This window comes from Metarhizium acridum, assembly GCF_019434415.1.
Source record: "Metarhizium acridum strain ARSEF 324 chromosome Unknown scaffold_141, whole genome shotgun sequence".
NCBI lineage: Eukaryota > Fungi > Ascomycota > Sordariomycetes > Hypocreales > Clavicipitaceae > Metarhizium > Metarhizium acridum.
In genome coordinates this window covers 2,165,861-2,178,266 of record NW_027094020.1, presented here as the reverse complement: position 1 = coordinate 2,178,266, position 12,406 = coordinate 2,165,861, and the positions used below count along the sequence as shown (strand labels likewise).

The following is a 12,406-nucleotide window of genomic DNA, read 5'->3' as shown; positions in this document are numbered from 1 at the left end:
AAAATCGTCGCCAATCAAACGCCAGAACCTGCATCGTCACCATGGACAAGGTCAAGGAAGCAGTCAACAAGGCCACCTCGAGCTCCGACAGCGTAAGTTCCCCCCTCTCGTGCAGCGTCTTTGCGGCCCTATTCCATCATCATTTTCTGGCCGTATTTATGTTAAAAACAATTCAACAGGAGAAGCAGTTCACCACGCAGCCCATTCAGCATGGTATTGACCCCAAGGTGGCTCCGCACCAAGCTCACCCCGGCCCAGCCTTGACCAAGGACATGCCAAGCGAGGAGGGCAGCAAGGCAGAGCGCGAGGCTAGAAAGAAGGAGTTGAATCCATAAAGGACACGAGGGACACCAAGTGTGGAGGCGAAGGAAATATTGTAAAAGACTACAAAGTACCGCGCAATGAGATTTGATGACGTTTAATTTTTGCTGCTAATGACGCCAGTCCTGAGGCGTCTCTTGGCTCTTGACTGCAGTGCACATGCGTGGCGGTGCCCCCGATGTTGCGTTCCTTCCTTGTACGGGGCACTCCGTATGTCCCAAGCAAAATCTGGTCTGGTGGTGGCTGAAGTGTCCAATGTCCCCCCCTCCCAGGGCCCCCTTCAAGCTGTCCGAGTTCCACCGAGGTTCGGTGGACCAGTTGACTTCAATGTTGACCTGACCTCAACCATAGTGCTCAAGTGCTTGCTCAGCTCAGCTCCCCCCACCCAGCCAAAGTCATTATCCCAAACACTGTTGACCCTTTGTCACCTAACCCGTCTTCACTTCACGCAGCTCGCGACATCAATTCCTGCCTGTCGACCAGGGGCACCATAACATCCTGAATCCGGTGCCATCTTCCAACAGCCACCTTGGCTCCACCCGGTGTAACCGCCAAAGGCAGACGTTTGGGCGCCAAACTGCACAGTAGCCGCACGCATCCGCTGGCCCACGACCAACCAAACCACTTCAGCATTTCAACACCATCTCCAACCGCAGCCGCCCCGAATGACGGCAGGACCCAATTTCTAACCGTCATTTCACGCCTCATAGTAAAGCCTCGTACATGAGTCCTCTTCTCGTCTTTCTCCTTCCACTCCTATAGTATTAAAGAGCCGTTTTCTCTGCCTCGTTGCCCGCTCGACTAATCGGTATCGACAAAGAGCCTATCAGTAAGGCTTGCTGACGGACCTTCCCTTCGCCATGCCGTCGATACTCAACGAGGACGACAAGGACACCGTTAAACGGTTTGTCCCCAAGCAGTCCAACAAGATCCACGCGGTGGGAGTCGCTAGGCTCTACGTCGCATATCCAAACCGGTCAAAATGGACCTACTCGGGCCTGCAAGGCGCCATAGTGCTGGCCAATGACCTGGTTGGCAACACCTACTGGCTTAAGATGGTGGACATTTCCGTATGTTTTCATGGTTTCCCGGTTGTGCTGTCACTTTGAACGATGCCAATTGATGTATATGCATATATATGTACATGTATACTAACATACATCCTCTAACAGCCCACCAACCGAGGCGTCATTTGGGATCAAGAAATCTACGACACATGGCACTACAACCAGGACCGTACCTTCTTCCACACTTTTGAGCTCGAAGACTGCCTAGCCGGATTGAGTTTTGTTGACGAAAAGGAAGCCAAGCAGTTCAAAAAGAAGATGGATGAGCGAGAAAAGAACGCAAGCCGAGCTACGAAATCAACACCCTTTGGAGGAGGTTCGCAACCTGTCCACAAGCACAGCTTACTGAGCTTTTTTGGTCATCGCCACTCCTCTGCTCCGTCGCCAACAGAATCAACGAAGCCCAGTCTATTGCCCCATCCGTTTCACCACTCGCCTTCGTCCTCGCAAAGTATGAACGGGGCCATTGCACCCTCGCAATTTGCCTTGCTGGATGCCTTTGATCCGTTGTGGAGGGAGCATTTTGGACAGGATCTTACCAATAAAGGTCTTACTGACGACTTTATTAAGGATAACCAAGAGTTTATTGTCGATTTCTTGCGAGAGGAGCAAGCCAAGTTGAACAACCCCTCGCCTACGCCGCCGCCGCCTCCTCCTGCGCCTACGAATGGAGGAGATTCAAAGAGTGTTAGGGCACCACCACCACCACCTCCTCCGCCGGGTGGTGCCTCGTCATCATCGTCGTCTACCAAACGCGGAGCCCCTCCGCCGCCACCGGCCCCGAGACGATCTGCTAAAGCTGATGGACCAGCAAGAGAAGCAAGCCCCCCTCCGTCTCCTCCACGTCCCAAGTTCAACGCTCCTCCGCCGTTGCCAGATGCAGGGAAATTCGCCAATATCGAGCAGCCGAGGCGGAAGACAGTTTCAACATCAACAGCATCAGTACCTGGCCCTCCCCCACCTCCTCGCCCGGCCAAGACACCTATCGAACCCGAGAATTCTAGCCACAAGTTCTCTGTTCCTCCCGCCTTTACCGGCCAACGCCTTCCCCCCCCGACTCCCAGTCGCGGACCGGTGCCGCCTCCGCCTCCGCCTCCGCCTCGAGCAAACGACTCTCACTCAGCTCCTCCTGCTCCTCCGCCGTTGCCTCCCAAGGTTTCGCCAGCTAGCAGTGCTCCTCCACCTCTCCCACCATCGAGTTCAAGACCTATACCTCCTCCTCCCGCTGCTGCTAGCATTCCTCCTCCTCCACCATTGCCATCGCCAAACGCTCCTCCACCGCCTCCCTTACCTTCGTCGAACGCTCCTCCACCTCCGCCGCTGCCTTCATCAAGCGCCCCTCCGCCTCCCCCGTTACCATCATCAAATGCTCCTCCTCCACCTCCGCCCATGCCATCCAGCGGTTCGGCAGCTCCTCCGCCTCCCCCACCACCGCCTATGCCATCTTCAGGCGGAGCACCTCCTCCGCCTCCGCCTCCCCCACCACCGAACCGCGACTCAGGCTACTCTTCTGGTATCCCAGCCGGCCCTCCAGCAGGAGCTGACAAGGGTCGAACCGCCATGCTGGGCGATATCCAAAAAGCAGGTGGCATTGGGTCCTTGAAGAAAATTGACAAATCTCAAATCCGAGACCGATCCGCCGCACAGGTCGGCGGAGGTGGGGATTCAGGTGGTGCTGGTCCACCGGCCGGTGCCGTTGCTGCAGGCGGCGGCGGCGGTATGGCGGATGCGTTGGCTGCTGCGTTGAAAAAGAGAAAGGATAAAGTTTCCAAGAGTGGTATGTTTTGAATTCTCCTACACGTACTAATGTAGCAGTATACTAACGGTCTAATAGATGACGAAGGTGATGACGATGACTGGGATTAAGACCACGACACTACACAATGTCATCCGGAGACACTATAACGCATTAACTTGACCTGTTTATTCGGGGGCCGGAAGAGGTGGTATGCCACGTTCAGTGTGGCGTTGCTGCGAACGTGGCAAGTTTTCGAGCAGTAGCTCGCATGTATAGGAGTTGCTGAGGGAAACTATCATTCATTTACCATGTGGCTCCTCGGTCGGTTGTCGAGGTCTCTACATAGTATACACACACACAACCAAAAGAGGGAATAAAAAGCAGATAATCTATAAGATCATATATGTATGGCATTAGCTTTCGTGGATTCATCTTGTTGGCATAATTTCTTGATCTATCATGCAAAGACTGCTGCTGACGGCCCGCTACAAGCGATAAAGGTAATGCCATGATGCTCATATTCATAATAACTGTAAAGAAGACAACAAAGTTGAAGGACCTTCAAAGAAACATGACAAATGGACGCGCCGTGACGTCTCTCCCACCACGGCGGTCCCCAAACCCCCACTCCTGCTATAGAACTGTCGCGGGACCCAAGGGAGACCAAATATCGATAAAAAAAAAGAGGCAGGTTGCAAATGCTAAAATAAAGCAACATTATAGAACAAGACTCCCTTTTTTCTTTCTTTCGCTTCCAGAGGGGTTGAGAGAGAAGACAGTGTAAATGGGTGTGTGTGTCCGTGAGCAAACTCCCAGCCGGCCCGGCGCACGCGCAGCACGAGATGGCGGAACGGTGAACCTGGAAGAGGACTTGTGACACAGAGTCAAACCGCGCGCGCGCAAGTTGAGACGGCAAAGAGAACCCAAAGAGGTACACAGAAAAATGGCAAAGGCAAAAAAGTGTGGTCAGCCCTGTTTCTCTTCTCTTTGTTGTTTCTTTGGGCTAGAGATGTGGTTAACGGTGGTAGAGCCCGGGTGGCGAATCAGAACCCTGCGGTCTTGCCGATGAGGAGATGAGTACGGCAGGATGACGACGACTGGAGACTTAAATGTCGTCAATGTCGACCTCCTTCTTCTTCTCATCTTCGTCCGAGTCCTCTTCTGAGTCTGCGTCACCGAACTCGAAGTAGGCCTCGCCGTCCTCTCCTTGACCGAAGGTGTCGGTTTCGTTAATCTTGGCATGCTCGGGAAGCTCGCCATACGATTTCAGGGAACGAGCCTCGTCGGCAGTGTACTTGAGAATGACATCGCCCTTGTTGTCTTGAAAGTCACGCAAAGAGAGGAGGATGATATCACCCTGGTTGATCCAGACCTTCTTGCGCATCTTGCCACGAATCTGTGAAAGTCAAGTTAGTTAGGTAGATTGACGCGAGAAGGAAGGAGGTAATGTTGGTGTTTGTGGCTAAAAAATGTGTGCCCGAATCAACATTTCACGATCCATATATGATGTTGAATCACGAACAACCATCTCATTACGTGTGATAATGCCGAAGTCGGAATCATCAAAGAATGGTCTGGGTTCGAATGGAGTCCCGTGAATGTGAAAAAGCGGGTGGACATGGCCATGGGCATGATGACTGATGAGCGGAGGGTTTGGGTGCATTGTCACATACGTTGGCGAGACGCTTGCTGCCGTCGAAACAAAGGGCTTCAAGTCGTCCGTTGCCCAGCATCTTGATAACCTGGGCATACTCCTGGCCGTCCTCCTTGAAGGTCAACTCTCGACGCTGGTCATCGTTCTCCTTGGTACCTCGTCTGCGGTTCTTGCCGCCCTATTATTGCAATATCTGTCAGCATGGCGTGTTTTTTTGAGGGTAGTGGCACCCGGTCCCTGCCATGAGGCACACAGATACAGCGGCACACAATGGCGGGGGCGGGGCAAAAGCAGCGCAAGAGGCCGGAATTATTTATTTTTGTGAACGCACCTTTCCCTTGTTCTTAGGCATGTTTGACTGTGGTAGCGGCGATGCGCGTTACAATAGAGATGATGTCGTAGACCTGGCGGCTGCGCGCACGAGAAGGGGTTTTGCTGAGGGCAGAGGTGTGGACGCGACGTTCTTTGCTCGGGAGGTGTCAAGTCTGAAGGTGGCGGCAGTGTTGTGGAAGGGGACTTATTACTTAAGTACGTGGGCAAGTTTGAAGACCAGGCCGGGGCGTTTAGTAGTTACTTGAGAATGGACGGGCACTCGGTGCTGTGGGGAATTTGTTTTTGTGTGTTTAGGTTTGGGTGCATGTACGGAGTACAGACGCCGAGCTTGAATCGCCCCTTCCCAATCACTTTGGCCCGCGTCGTAGGTCCGTCTGCAACTTTGGTCCGCCTCCCAACTTTGGACGTGATTAATTTTTCGCCATCTGGCGTTGGGCTCTGTGTGCGTGCGCCTGCGATGACTCAAATGGTGGGCTGCATGCACATTGGCGCAGACAATGTGGGCTGCTGGCTTGTGGGCCGAGAACTCTGTGTTCCGCCGGTCCACAATGGGCTGGCTTTGACGTGACATGAGTTGGTGTCGGCATCCAAATTTCATGTCATGAATGCCGATAGCGTGTGTCTTTTTCCCAATTACTTTTTGCATAGAATAACAAGATCCGTTCCGGCAGAAGAGGCGGCCCTTGACCAAACCTGAGGGGACGCGCTTACATAACCAACCCCGTTGAGATTCTGTGGCGCTTACCAGTCAGTGCCTGACGTACGGCAGCCCGTCACCGGTACGGGTGGGCCCAGCTTTCAATTGTTGTGACGTCTGGTTGGTTGGGTGACAGACACCGTCCTCCTGTCACACACGATACTTTCTCGACTTCATTCTAATACTTCCTTTCTGTTCCAGCCGATTTGCTAGCCACGAACTTCCCAATTCGAGCCCCTCCCTCACCACGTCTCTTCATTTCGCCATCGAAGTGGCAAACATGACACTAGCGGCCGGATTCCAGCTCAACTTCACATGGCGATAGCAAGAGCTCTCTGGCGACCTCTGGTCCCGAGCTCGATATTGCCCAGGAGCTCTTATTTGTGGTTGTTCGCATCAATGCAACGTTCGGCCTCTAGTGTAATGCGACCACCGAGCCCTAAGCGACAGCCTAGCAAACCCAAGTCCATCAAGAGACTCATACCTGAAGAAGTAAAAAATTTTGTCAAGGCCGATGGCAAGCTCCTGACCACGCCCCAAAACCGAGACTTCCTCCTCAGATATGGCCTCGAACCCGACCATGGACGGATGATCCGCTTCAACGGAGGCTCTGAGCTATCCCGAGCTGCCTCAGATTTCAGCGCCACGTTGGCATATAGTCCACGACACATCATCCATCCGTTCGACCTCCGCTATTTCGACCCACGGGGTCACCCTCTGGCACCAATGAAGCGGGCCAAATATGCTCAGAAAACGCGGCAAGAGCCAATGTGGATTATGACCACCAGTTTTGGGAGCGCGTCTGCTGTCGTACGTACACTTACTCGCCGACGACTGACGCGATATGTATACGAAGCTCTTCATACGCTTGGGTATCGGGCCGGATCTCAAAACGGCGTGGCCAGCATAGTTTGGGGAACCCTTTGGATTACAATACATGATCCTGTAAAAGCCGCAACACAGTCGCCGGAGCGGTTCGGGCGCGTTATAGCCGATGCTTTGGTCAAATACTGCAGAAAATGAAGGCGGTATTGTACAACATCACTCTCTTCTAGTTTGGAATTTTAGGGTCCTACTGACGGCATGTGACGGCGTTTATTGTATCGATATCCTGTTGGGGCAGTCTGGACCGGCGTAGGTTTATGATTAGGTCGTTGGCTACTGAGGCCGATCTCACATATTCCGTAAATTACTGGCCTTTGAATCAAGAAGGCATACTACAGAGCATCCCGTATATTAATTCGACCAAACACAAAATTCATAGCCATGCAGGCCGACGTTGATGTATATCAACCTGGCCCAATGCAATGTCGCGACCTGCAACCGACCTGCCTATCGCTGGACGCGTGAGTGTCAGCCCACATATGCTGGGAAGATGACACAAGAGAACCCAGGCCTAGCTACAGAACTTTTGTGCAATCATCCCCAATCCTCTGGCCACTCGTTCGATAGAGGCAACTTCCACCCACTCCTCTTTGGCGTGAAGGCCATCACCTATTGGGCCCCAGAGGAGGACGGGGATGTCTTTGCCAGCCAGCAGGGCGCAATCAGTCCAGTACGGTCCTTTGCTGAATTTGGCCTTTCTTCCCAGCACCTCACTGGCAACGCCGCTCACAAGGGCTGCAAAGGGGTGCTCGGGATCAATGCTGAAAGGGGCCCTATCAAAAGTTACCCGCAAGTCATACTTGAAGTCCTTGACTGACTTGGCGAGGCTGTCCAGAATAGTTTGAAACTCTTGTCTAACCGAATCGACAGACTCGCCTGCAATAGTTCGACGCTCTATCACCACAGTGCACAATGCTGGATATGAAGACTCCTCCTCACCACCCTTGATTGTGGATGCATGGACACTTGGAGCCAGGAGGGGATCGGCCCAACCTTTGCTCAAGTTTTCTGAATACCTGTCCAATTCGACCAAAAAATAACCTGCCCGAGTAATGGCGTCTATGCCAACTGTTGGTAGTGATCCATGTGATGCGAGGCCATGAATATCGACTTCGAGCCAAACAAATCCTTTGTGCCCGTGGATTATTTCTTCGCCAGTCGGCTCATTGACAACAGCACCGTCTGCTCTCCAGCCTGCTTCAAGAACCTGTTCTGTGCCAATGCTGGTTGCTTCCTCGTCGGCCACGCCAGTAAATATGACGTCGCCCCGAAGAGCCTGGGCCTTGGACGCCGCCAATGCAGACATGGCAGCAGCTATTCCGCATTTCATGTCATCGGCTCCGCGTCCATAGAGCTTCCCATCCTTAATTTCTCCACCTAGAGGGTCATCACCATAACCCAGCGTTGTGACTGTGTCGATATGCCCGTTGAACATTAAATTCTTGCCCCCGCCTGAACCTCGAACAACACCAACAATGGACGGGCGCCCCTTGGTTGGCTCAATCCAATGAGTCTCAATATCGCGATGTTCAAGCCAAGAGCCAATAAAACGGGCAATCTCAGTCTCTCCTGGACCAGGCACAGACCCCAGTGCTGGATTGGAAGAGTCGATGCGGACTAGAGCTTGGGTCAAGGCGACAGGGTCATCAACGGAGACGTCCATGGGAGTGCGATAGCTTCTGGCTCCCTCTGTGCAGAGAAGAACCACCACAGAATCTTGTCCGAGGCCCAAGTCAGCCATATCCTTCCTTGTAAGGCGTTTGAGAGCAGCAAGAGGTGAAGCGCCGCATGGCCCTGCTGATATGTGTCGAGATTTGAGATATTGGGACGCCTGATGTGCCTCATAATCAGACACGGTCAAACTGGCGTCCACACCAGATTTCAGCAATGGCCATGCGATGGGTGACAAGGTAGCACAGTCAAGGCCAGCCATGATAGTGGAATATGTCTGAACATGAACAGGCTTTTTGGCACGTAAGCTCTTATACAAACATGCTGCGGTGTCAGGTTCAACCGTCATGACGGCTGTCTTGCAAGCCTTGCTTTTATAATGCGAGACAACTGCTTGTGCAAAAGATCCTACACCGACTGGAGCGATGACCAGATCGGCTTCAGTACCATTGAGCTGGCTGTCAATCTCCCGCAACATCGTCATATATCCATCCACTATCCACTATGTGTAGGGAGTATTAGAAAATCGCAACTATACACGACAGCAGATGTGAGACCTCACCTGGGGAATTTCCTTATAGTCGTCAAAGGAATAGTCCTGGACAAGGAGCCCACCTCTTGCCGCGCAAGCTTCTCGAGCAGTGTCCATGGCGTCATCATAGGTACCAGCATTGACGGAAACTATGGCGCCCTCTTCTTCTAATCGTTTCATCGTCTCTGACGGCATATTTGCAGGAACATGGATTTCCACAGGCACACCGAGGAGAGACCCCATCCTAGCCACAGCTCTGCCATGATTGCCCTCGCTCGCTGCATACAGGGGAATGGGTAAACGCGCCAGAGCATCTTTCACGGTCGCCAAGTCTGCATCTAGAGGGAGGCCAAGTTTTTGGGAAACGGCGCGAAAAGTTCCCCAGGAGGCACCCAGGATCTTGAAAGACGGCAGACCGAACCTCGTGCTTTCGTCTTTGAGATGGACGGCTTTGATGCCGAGATCATTGGCAACCTCGTCAAGCTGCACGAGCCTGGTGGGGCCACCAGGGAACTGGCTATGGAATCTGTCAACCAGCCTCGTGTCGTCGACGGAAAGGGACATGGAGCTATCTGCACACCACGAGGCAGCACCTGGGTTGAGCTGCATAGCCCTTCGAAACGCGGCCATATTAGTGGCTCGAGATCACCGCGAGCAAAGCGAACGAATCAAGGATTGCCGAGACCTTTTGTAAACCTGTTGGCTAGAGAAGTGCACCGTTGATTCAGACTCCGTGGGGAGAGAAAAAACAGAAAATTCTCTGGACGGAATGCACATGATATTTATCTGTAACTGAGGGGGAGGATTTTGCTGTTCTTTCCTTGTACAACAGGCGCCTTCTGTGCACAGAGTGCGTGCGCCTTCCCGCTGTATAATTACTATCCACGGACGAAAAATGGAAATCCGTCATGGGCCAGTGGTTCCACTACCGAAAGCCAACAGAACTCTCTGGGAGCGTCTATGAAACGGCTACACCTCTTATAACATCAAGTGAGGCAATACGTTGGCAGATTATACTTGGCTGTAAATGCAGTCCGCCGAGCCATGTCTACTCGACCGAAAGGAGCCTGGCAACCGGGCGCATTGCGGTCGTGGGAGATAGGAGAGGGCGTCAAGGACGTGCGGTCGACAGAAATCAAGACTGAAACCGGGAGGCCATTAAATATTCGGATTATCACGGCACTGGCTTGGTGTATCACATGAGCAGTAGCCTTGAAGCTGAGTTTTTGGTTTTCAACGGCATACTCCGTACGTACCATGGTGATTATTGGCTGACGCCACACATGCCAACTCATGACACACCCTCCGTAATGGGGCATTCCAACCAGCTTGCAGCCTGTTGTCGGCCGGTAGACTTGGGAAGACTGGAGCTTCTCGAAAACGCCACCGCATGCCTCTCAGTGGCAACTGTCCGTCATCCGGTCGCCGTCCCTTGGCAAGCCTGCGCCCTGTCCGTGAGGGTGGTCTCTGCCCGTCTGCCCGCCTCATCCAATCCAGCCAGAATGAGAAACAAGCCATTTAGCCCAATTTTCTCCCCTCTCAATCCGACGCTAGCTTGACATTGCCTTTTCACTTGCTGAGAAAGACGTCACTGCGTCGCCCTCACCATTGAATCATTGCTATGCGAGACGTCTAAAGTATTCCTTAATCCGTAGCCTGTTCGTCTGGGGTGTAGGAGCAGATGTCAACCGACAATGATTTCTTCGTGGGCGTGGTCGACGCCACGGCCATAGAGGGCGCAAATGACGACCGCCGAGTGTCCGGCCTCTCAACCTCAACCGACCTGGAGTCGCCGCAGAGCATCGTCGGGACCGGTGCGACTGCCGGCGTCACTACGGTGCTACCTGCCGACTTAGACTGGTCTGAATCGTTTTTGTTCGGAGCGGATATAGGTAGCCAGGATGCCATCTCTCCGCAGTTCCCTTCGGCGATACCCGGCTTTGAGTCCCAAGACACGAGCCTCACATTTCCGCATCCGGCTGGGGACTATGACAGTGCCGCCTTTTCTCTCTCCCTCCCTATGCAAGAGCCAGCTCCTGGAATAGAGCCGGCATCGTATCAAGAAGCTATGGAGGAGTTCTTTGCCAAGAACGGAGCTTGGCGCCCCCCGGAGCCCTGCAATCATTGCAAGCGTCTGCGTTTACAATGTTTTATGCTCCAAACTACAGATGCCAACCCCAACCCCGTCAATTCTTGTTCTAGTTGCGTTGCCCTTTTTAGAAATTGCAGTCTAGCTGAGCGGTCGAAGCGCGGCCACTCCCAGTTTGAGACTTCATGTCCGGTGATTGGGCACTTGCACGGAGTCAGTGAGGAAGAAAACCAGTTGGTCTGGCATCAGGTTTCCCAACCGGCTGCTGGTCCGACGTCTGGGCCGTCTGGGCCGCCTCCTAATGCAGGTGCTAGGCTCTCAGTGACCAGCAAGAGGTCTAGCTCTCGTTCTGTTCGGAAAACACAGATCCTACGAGATTGGTTCGCGGTCAATATTCAACACCCGTATCCAACGGATGACGAAAAAATGACGCTGGCCGAGCAATCAGGTCTAAGCAGGACCCAAGTTATCAACTGGTTCACCAACGCCAGACGACGCCATCGCTTGTCTACGCAACCGATGGTCAACAACGCGACTTTTCGTGCTGGATCGCCTATGCCACGCTCTTTAATTTCGAGTATGACGCCATTTGAAAGATGGAGACACTCACCCCCAGACAGTGAACCAGTCTCAGAAGCAGCTATTCAGAAGGCAATCGGTTCCAACTCAAGCATTCACCATGGGGTAGGGGCACCAGGCGATGCCGATGATTTAGGGTCTTCAGCAAGTACAGATTCAATGTTGTACTCTCGGTCGGCGCTGCATTACTCTTCGGATGGGTCCTTATCCAACTACTCGCGTGCATCTGCTAACAGTGACGCCGTTCTGTCCGGAAGGAGTTCGGAAGACCCTGCCCATCCTGCATGGGTGAAGTCAGCATCGGCAAGGTCGAAAAGGTCAAAGGCTCGTACTTTTACATGCAGTTACTGCTCGCGCAACTTCAACAAAAAATATGATTGGCTTAGACATGAGCGATCCGTACATGCCCCTGGCGACACGTCGTGGGTTTGTGCCATTCCATTACCGCCCGAGCAGCCTTACATCGTCTGGCGACTAGGTCAGACACAGGCAGAGTGTATCTTTTGCGGACAATCATCCCCGACAGAAGAGCACTTTCAGTCGCACGAGTTTGAATCATGTGCCAAGCGTGCGGTTCAGGATAGGAGCTTTACCAGGAAGGATCATATGTGGCAGCATCTGTACAAGTTCCACGGGTGTCGGAAAGTGGGAAGGTTGGAAACCGGACGTGAATCTGCTAAGGCACAAAGCTGAGGGAACATGAGGTAGAATCTTTGTCTGGATTTTGCTCAATACTATAAAATCTGGGCGGATGGCCTATTTCGAAGGATATATTAGCGACGTGTGTTTTCTATCACAGCCCATTCTTCACAGCGTTGAAGCACAACCGATGAGCCTGGG

The 12,406-nt window shown here is 52.9% G+C and overlaps 5 protein-coding genes across 6 annotated transcripts; 3 read left to right on the top strand and 2 right to left on the bottom strand.

The window, feature by feature from the left end:
- Nucleotides 1-41: 41 nt before the first annotated feature.
- J3458_009318 (uncharacterized protein) lies at nucleotides 42-335 on the top strand (the record flags this gene model as incomplete). Its single annotated transcript, XM_007809060.1, has 2 exons — nucleotides 42-92; nucleotides 180-335. The coding sequence occupies 2 exons, from the start codon at nucleotides 42-44 to the stop codon at nucleotides 333-335; spliced, it is 207 nt and encodes a 68-aa protein (XP_007807251.1).
- Nucleotides 336-674: 339 nt separating this feature from the next.
- On the top strand, nucleotides 675-5,552 carry J3458_009317 (uncharacterized protein). Its single transcript, XM_066119707.1, has 3 exons — nucleotides 675-1,391; nucleotides 1,494-3,165; nucleotides 3,223-5,552. The coding sequence occupies exons 1-3, from the start codon at nucleotides 1,182-1,184 to the stop codon at nucleotides 3,252-3,254; spliced, it is 1,914 nt and encodes a 637-aa protein (XP_065975502.1). The 5' UTR covers nucleotides 675-1,181; the 3' UTR covers nucleotides 3,255-5,552.
- On the bottom strand, nucleotides 3,681-5,547 carry TIF11 (Translation initiation factor 1A). The gene is made up of 2 exons (XM_066119706.1): nucleotides 4,800-5,547; nucleotides 3,681-4,522 (listed from the first exon to the last, which is right to left on the bottom strand). The coding sequence occupies exons 1-2, from the start codon at nucleotides 4,857-4,859 to the stop codon at nucleotides 4,232-4,234; spliced, it is 351 nt and encodes a 116-aa protein (XP_065975503.1). The 5' UTR covers nucleotides 4,860-5,547; the 3' UTR covers nucleotides 3,681-4,231.
- Nucleotides 5,553-5,656: 104 nt separating the features above from the next.
- J3458_009315 (uncharacterized protein) lies at nucleotides 5,657-7,037 on the top strand. Its single transcript, XM_007809063.2, has 2 exons — nucleotides 5,657-5,930; nucleotides 6,012-7,037. The coding sequence occupies exon 2, from the start codon at nucleotides 6,126-6,128 to the stop codon at nucleotides 6,831-6,833; it is 708 nt and encodes a 235-aa protein (XP_007807254.2). The 5' UTR covers nucleotides 5,657-5,930; nucleotides 6,012-6,125; the 3' UTR covers nucleotides 6,834-7,037.
- Nucleotides 5,657-10,010, bottom strand: J3458_009314 (uncharacterized protein). 2 transcript variants are annotated; one of them, XM_007809064.2, is made up of 2 exons: nucleotides 8,929-10,010; nucleotides 5,657-8,868 (listed from the first exon to the last, which is right to left on the bottom strand). In XM_007809064.2, the coding sequence occupies exons 1-2, from the start codon at nucleotides 9,526-9,528 to the stop codon at nucleotides 7,207-7,209; spliced, it is 2,262 nt and encodes a 753-aa protein (XP_007807255.1). In that variant the 5' UTR covers nucleotides 9,529-10,010; the 3' UTR covers nucleotides 5,657-7,206. The 2 variants fall into 2 exon arrangements, with proteins under 2 accessions (XP_007807255.1, XP_065975501.1); XM_066119705.1 differs by having other exon boundaries at nucleotides 7,038-9,284.
- Nucleotides 10,011-12,406: the final 2,396 nt, after the last annotated feature.

Bases quoted from the DNA above. Each gene is read 5' to 3' on its own strand.
- J3458_009317 (XM_066119707.1), top strand. From the start codon at position 1,182: ATGCCGTCGATACTCAACGAGGACGACAAGGACACCGTTAAACGGTTT. The intron at 1,392-1,493 runs GTATGTTTTCAT...ATCCTCTAACAG, and splicing joins TTAAGATGGTGGACATTTCC to CCCACCAACCGAGGCGTCAT. The intron at 3,166-3,222 runs GTATGTTTTGAA...ACGGTCTAATAG, and splicing joins GGATAAAGTTTCCAAGAGTG to ATGACGAAGGTGATGACGAT.
- TIF11 (XM_066119706.1), bottom strand. From the start codon at position 4,859: ATGCTGGGCAACGGACGACTTGAAGCCCTTTGTTTCGACGGCAGCAAG. The intron at 4,523-4,799 runs GTATGTGACAAT...TGACTTTCACAG, and splicing joins GCAGCAAGCGTCTCGCCAAC to ATTCGTGGCAAGATGCGCAA.
- J3458_009315 (XM_007809063.2), top strand. From the start codon at position 6,126: ATGGCGATAGCAAGAGCTCTCTGGCGACCTCTGGTCCCGAGCTCGATA.
- J3458_009314 (XM_007809064.2), bottom strand. From the start codon at position 9,528: ATGGCCGCGTTTCGAAGGGCTATGCAGCTCAACCCAGGTGCTGCCTCG. The intron at 8,869-8,928 runs GTGAGGTCTCAC...CCCTACACATAG, and splicing joins ACTATAAGGAAATTCCCCAG to TGGATAGTGGATGGATATAT.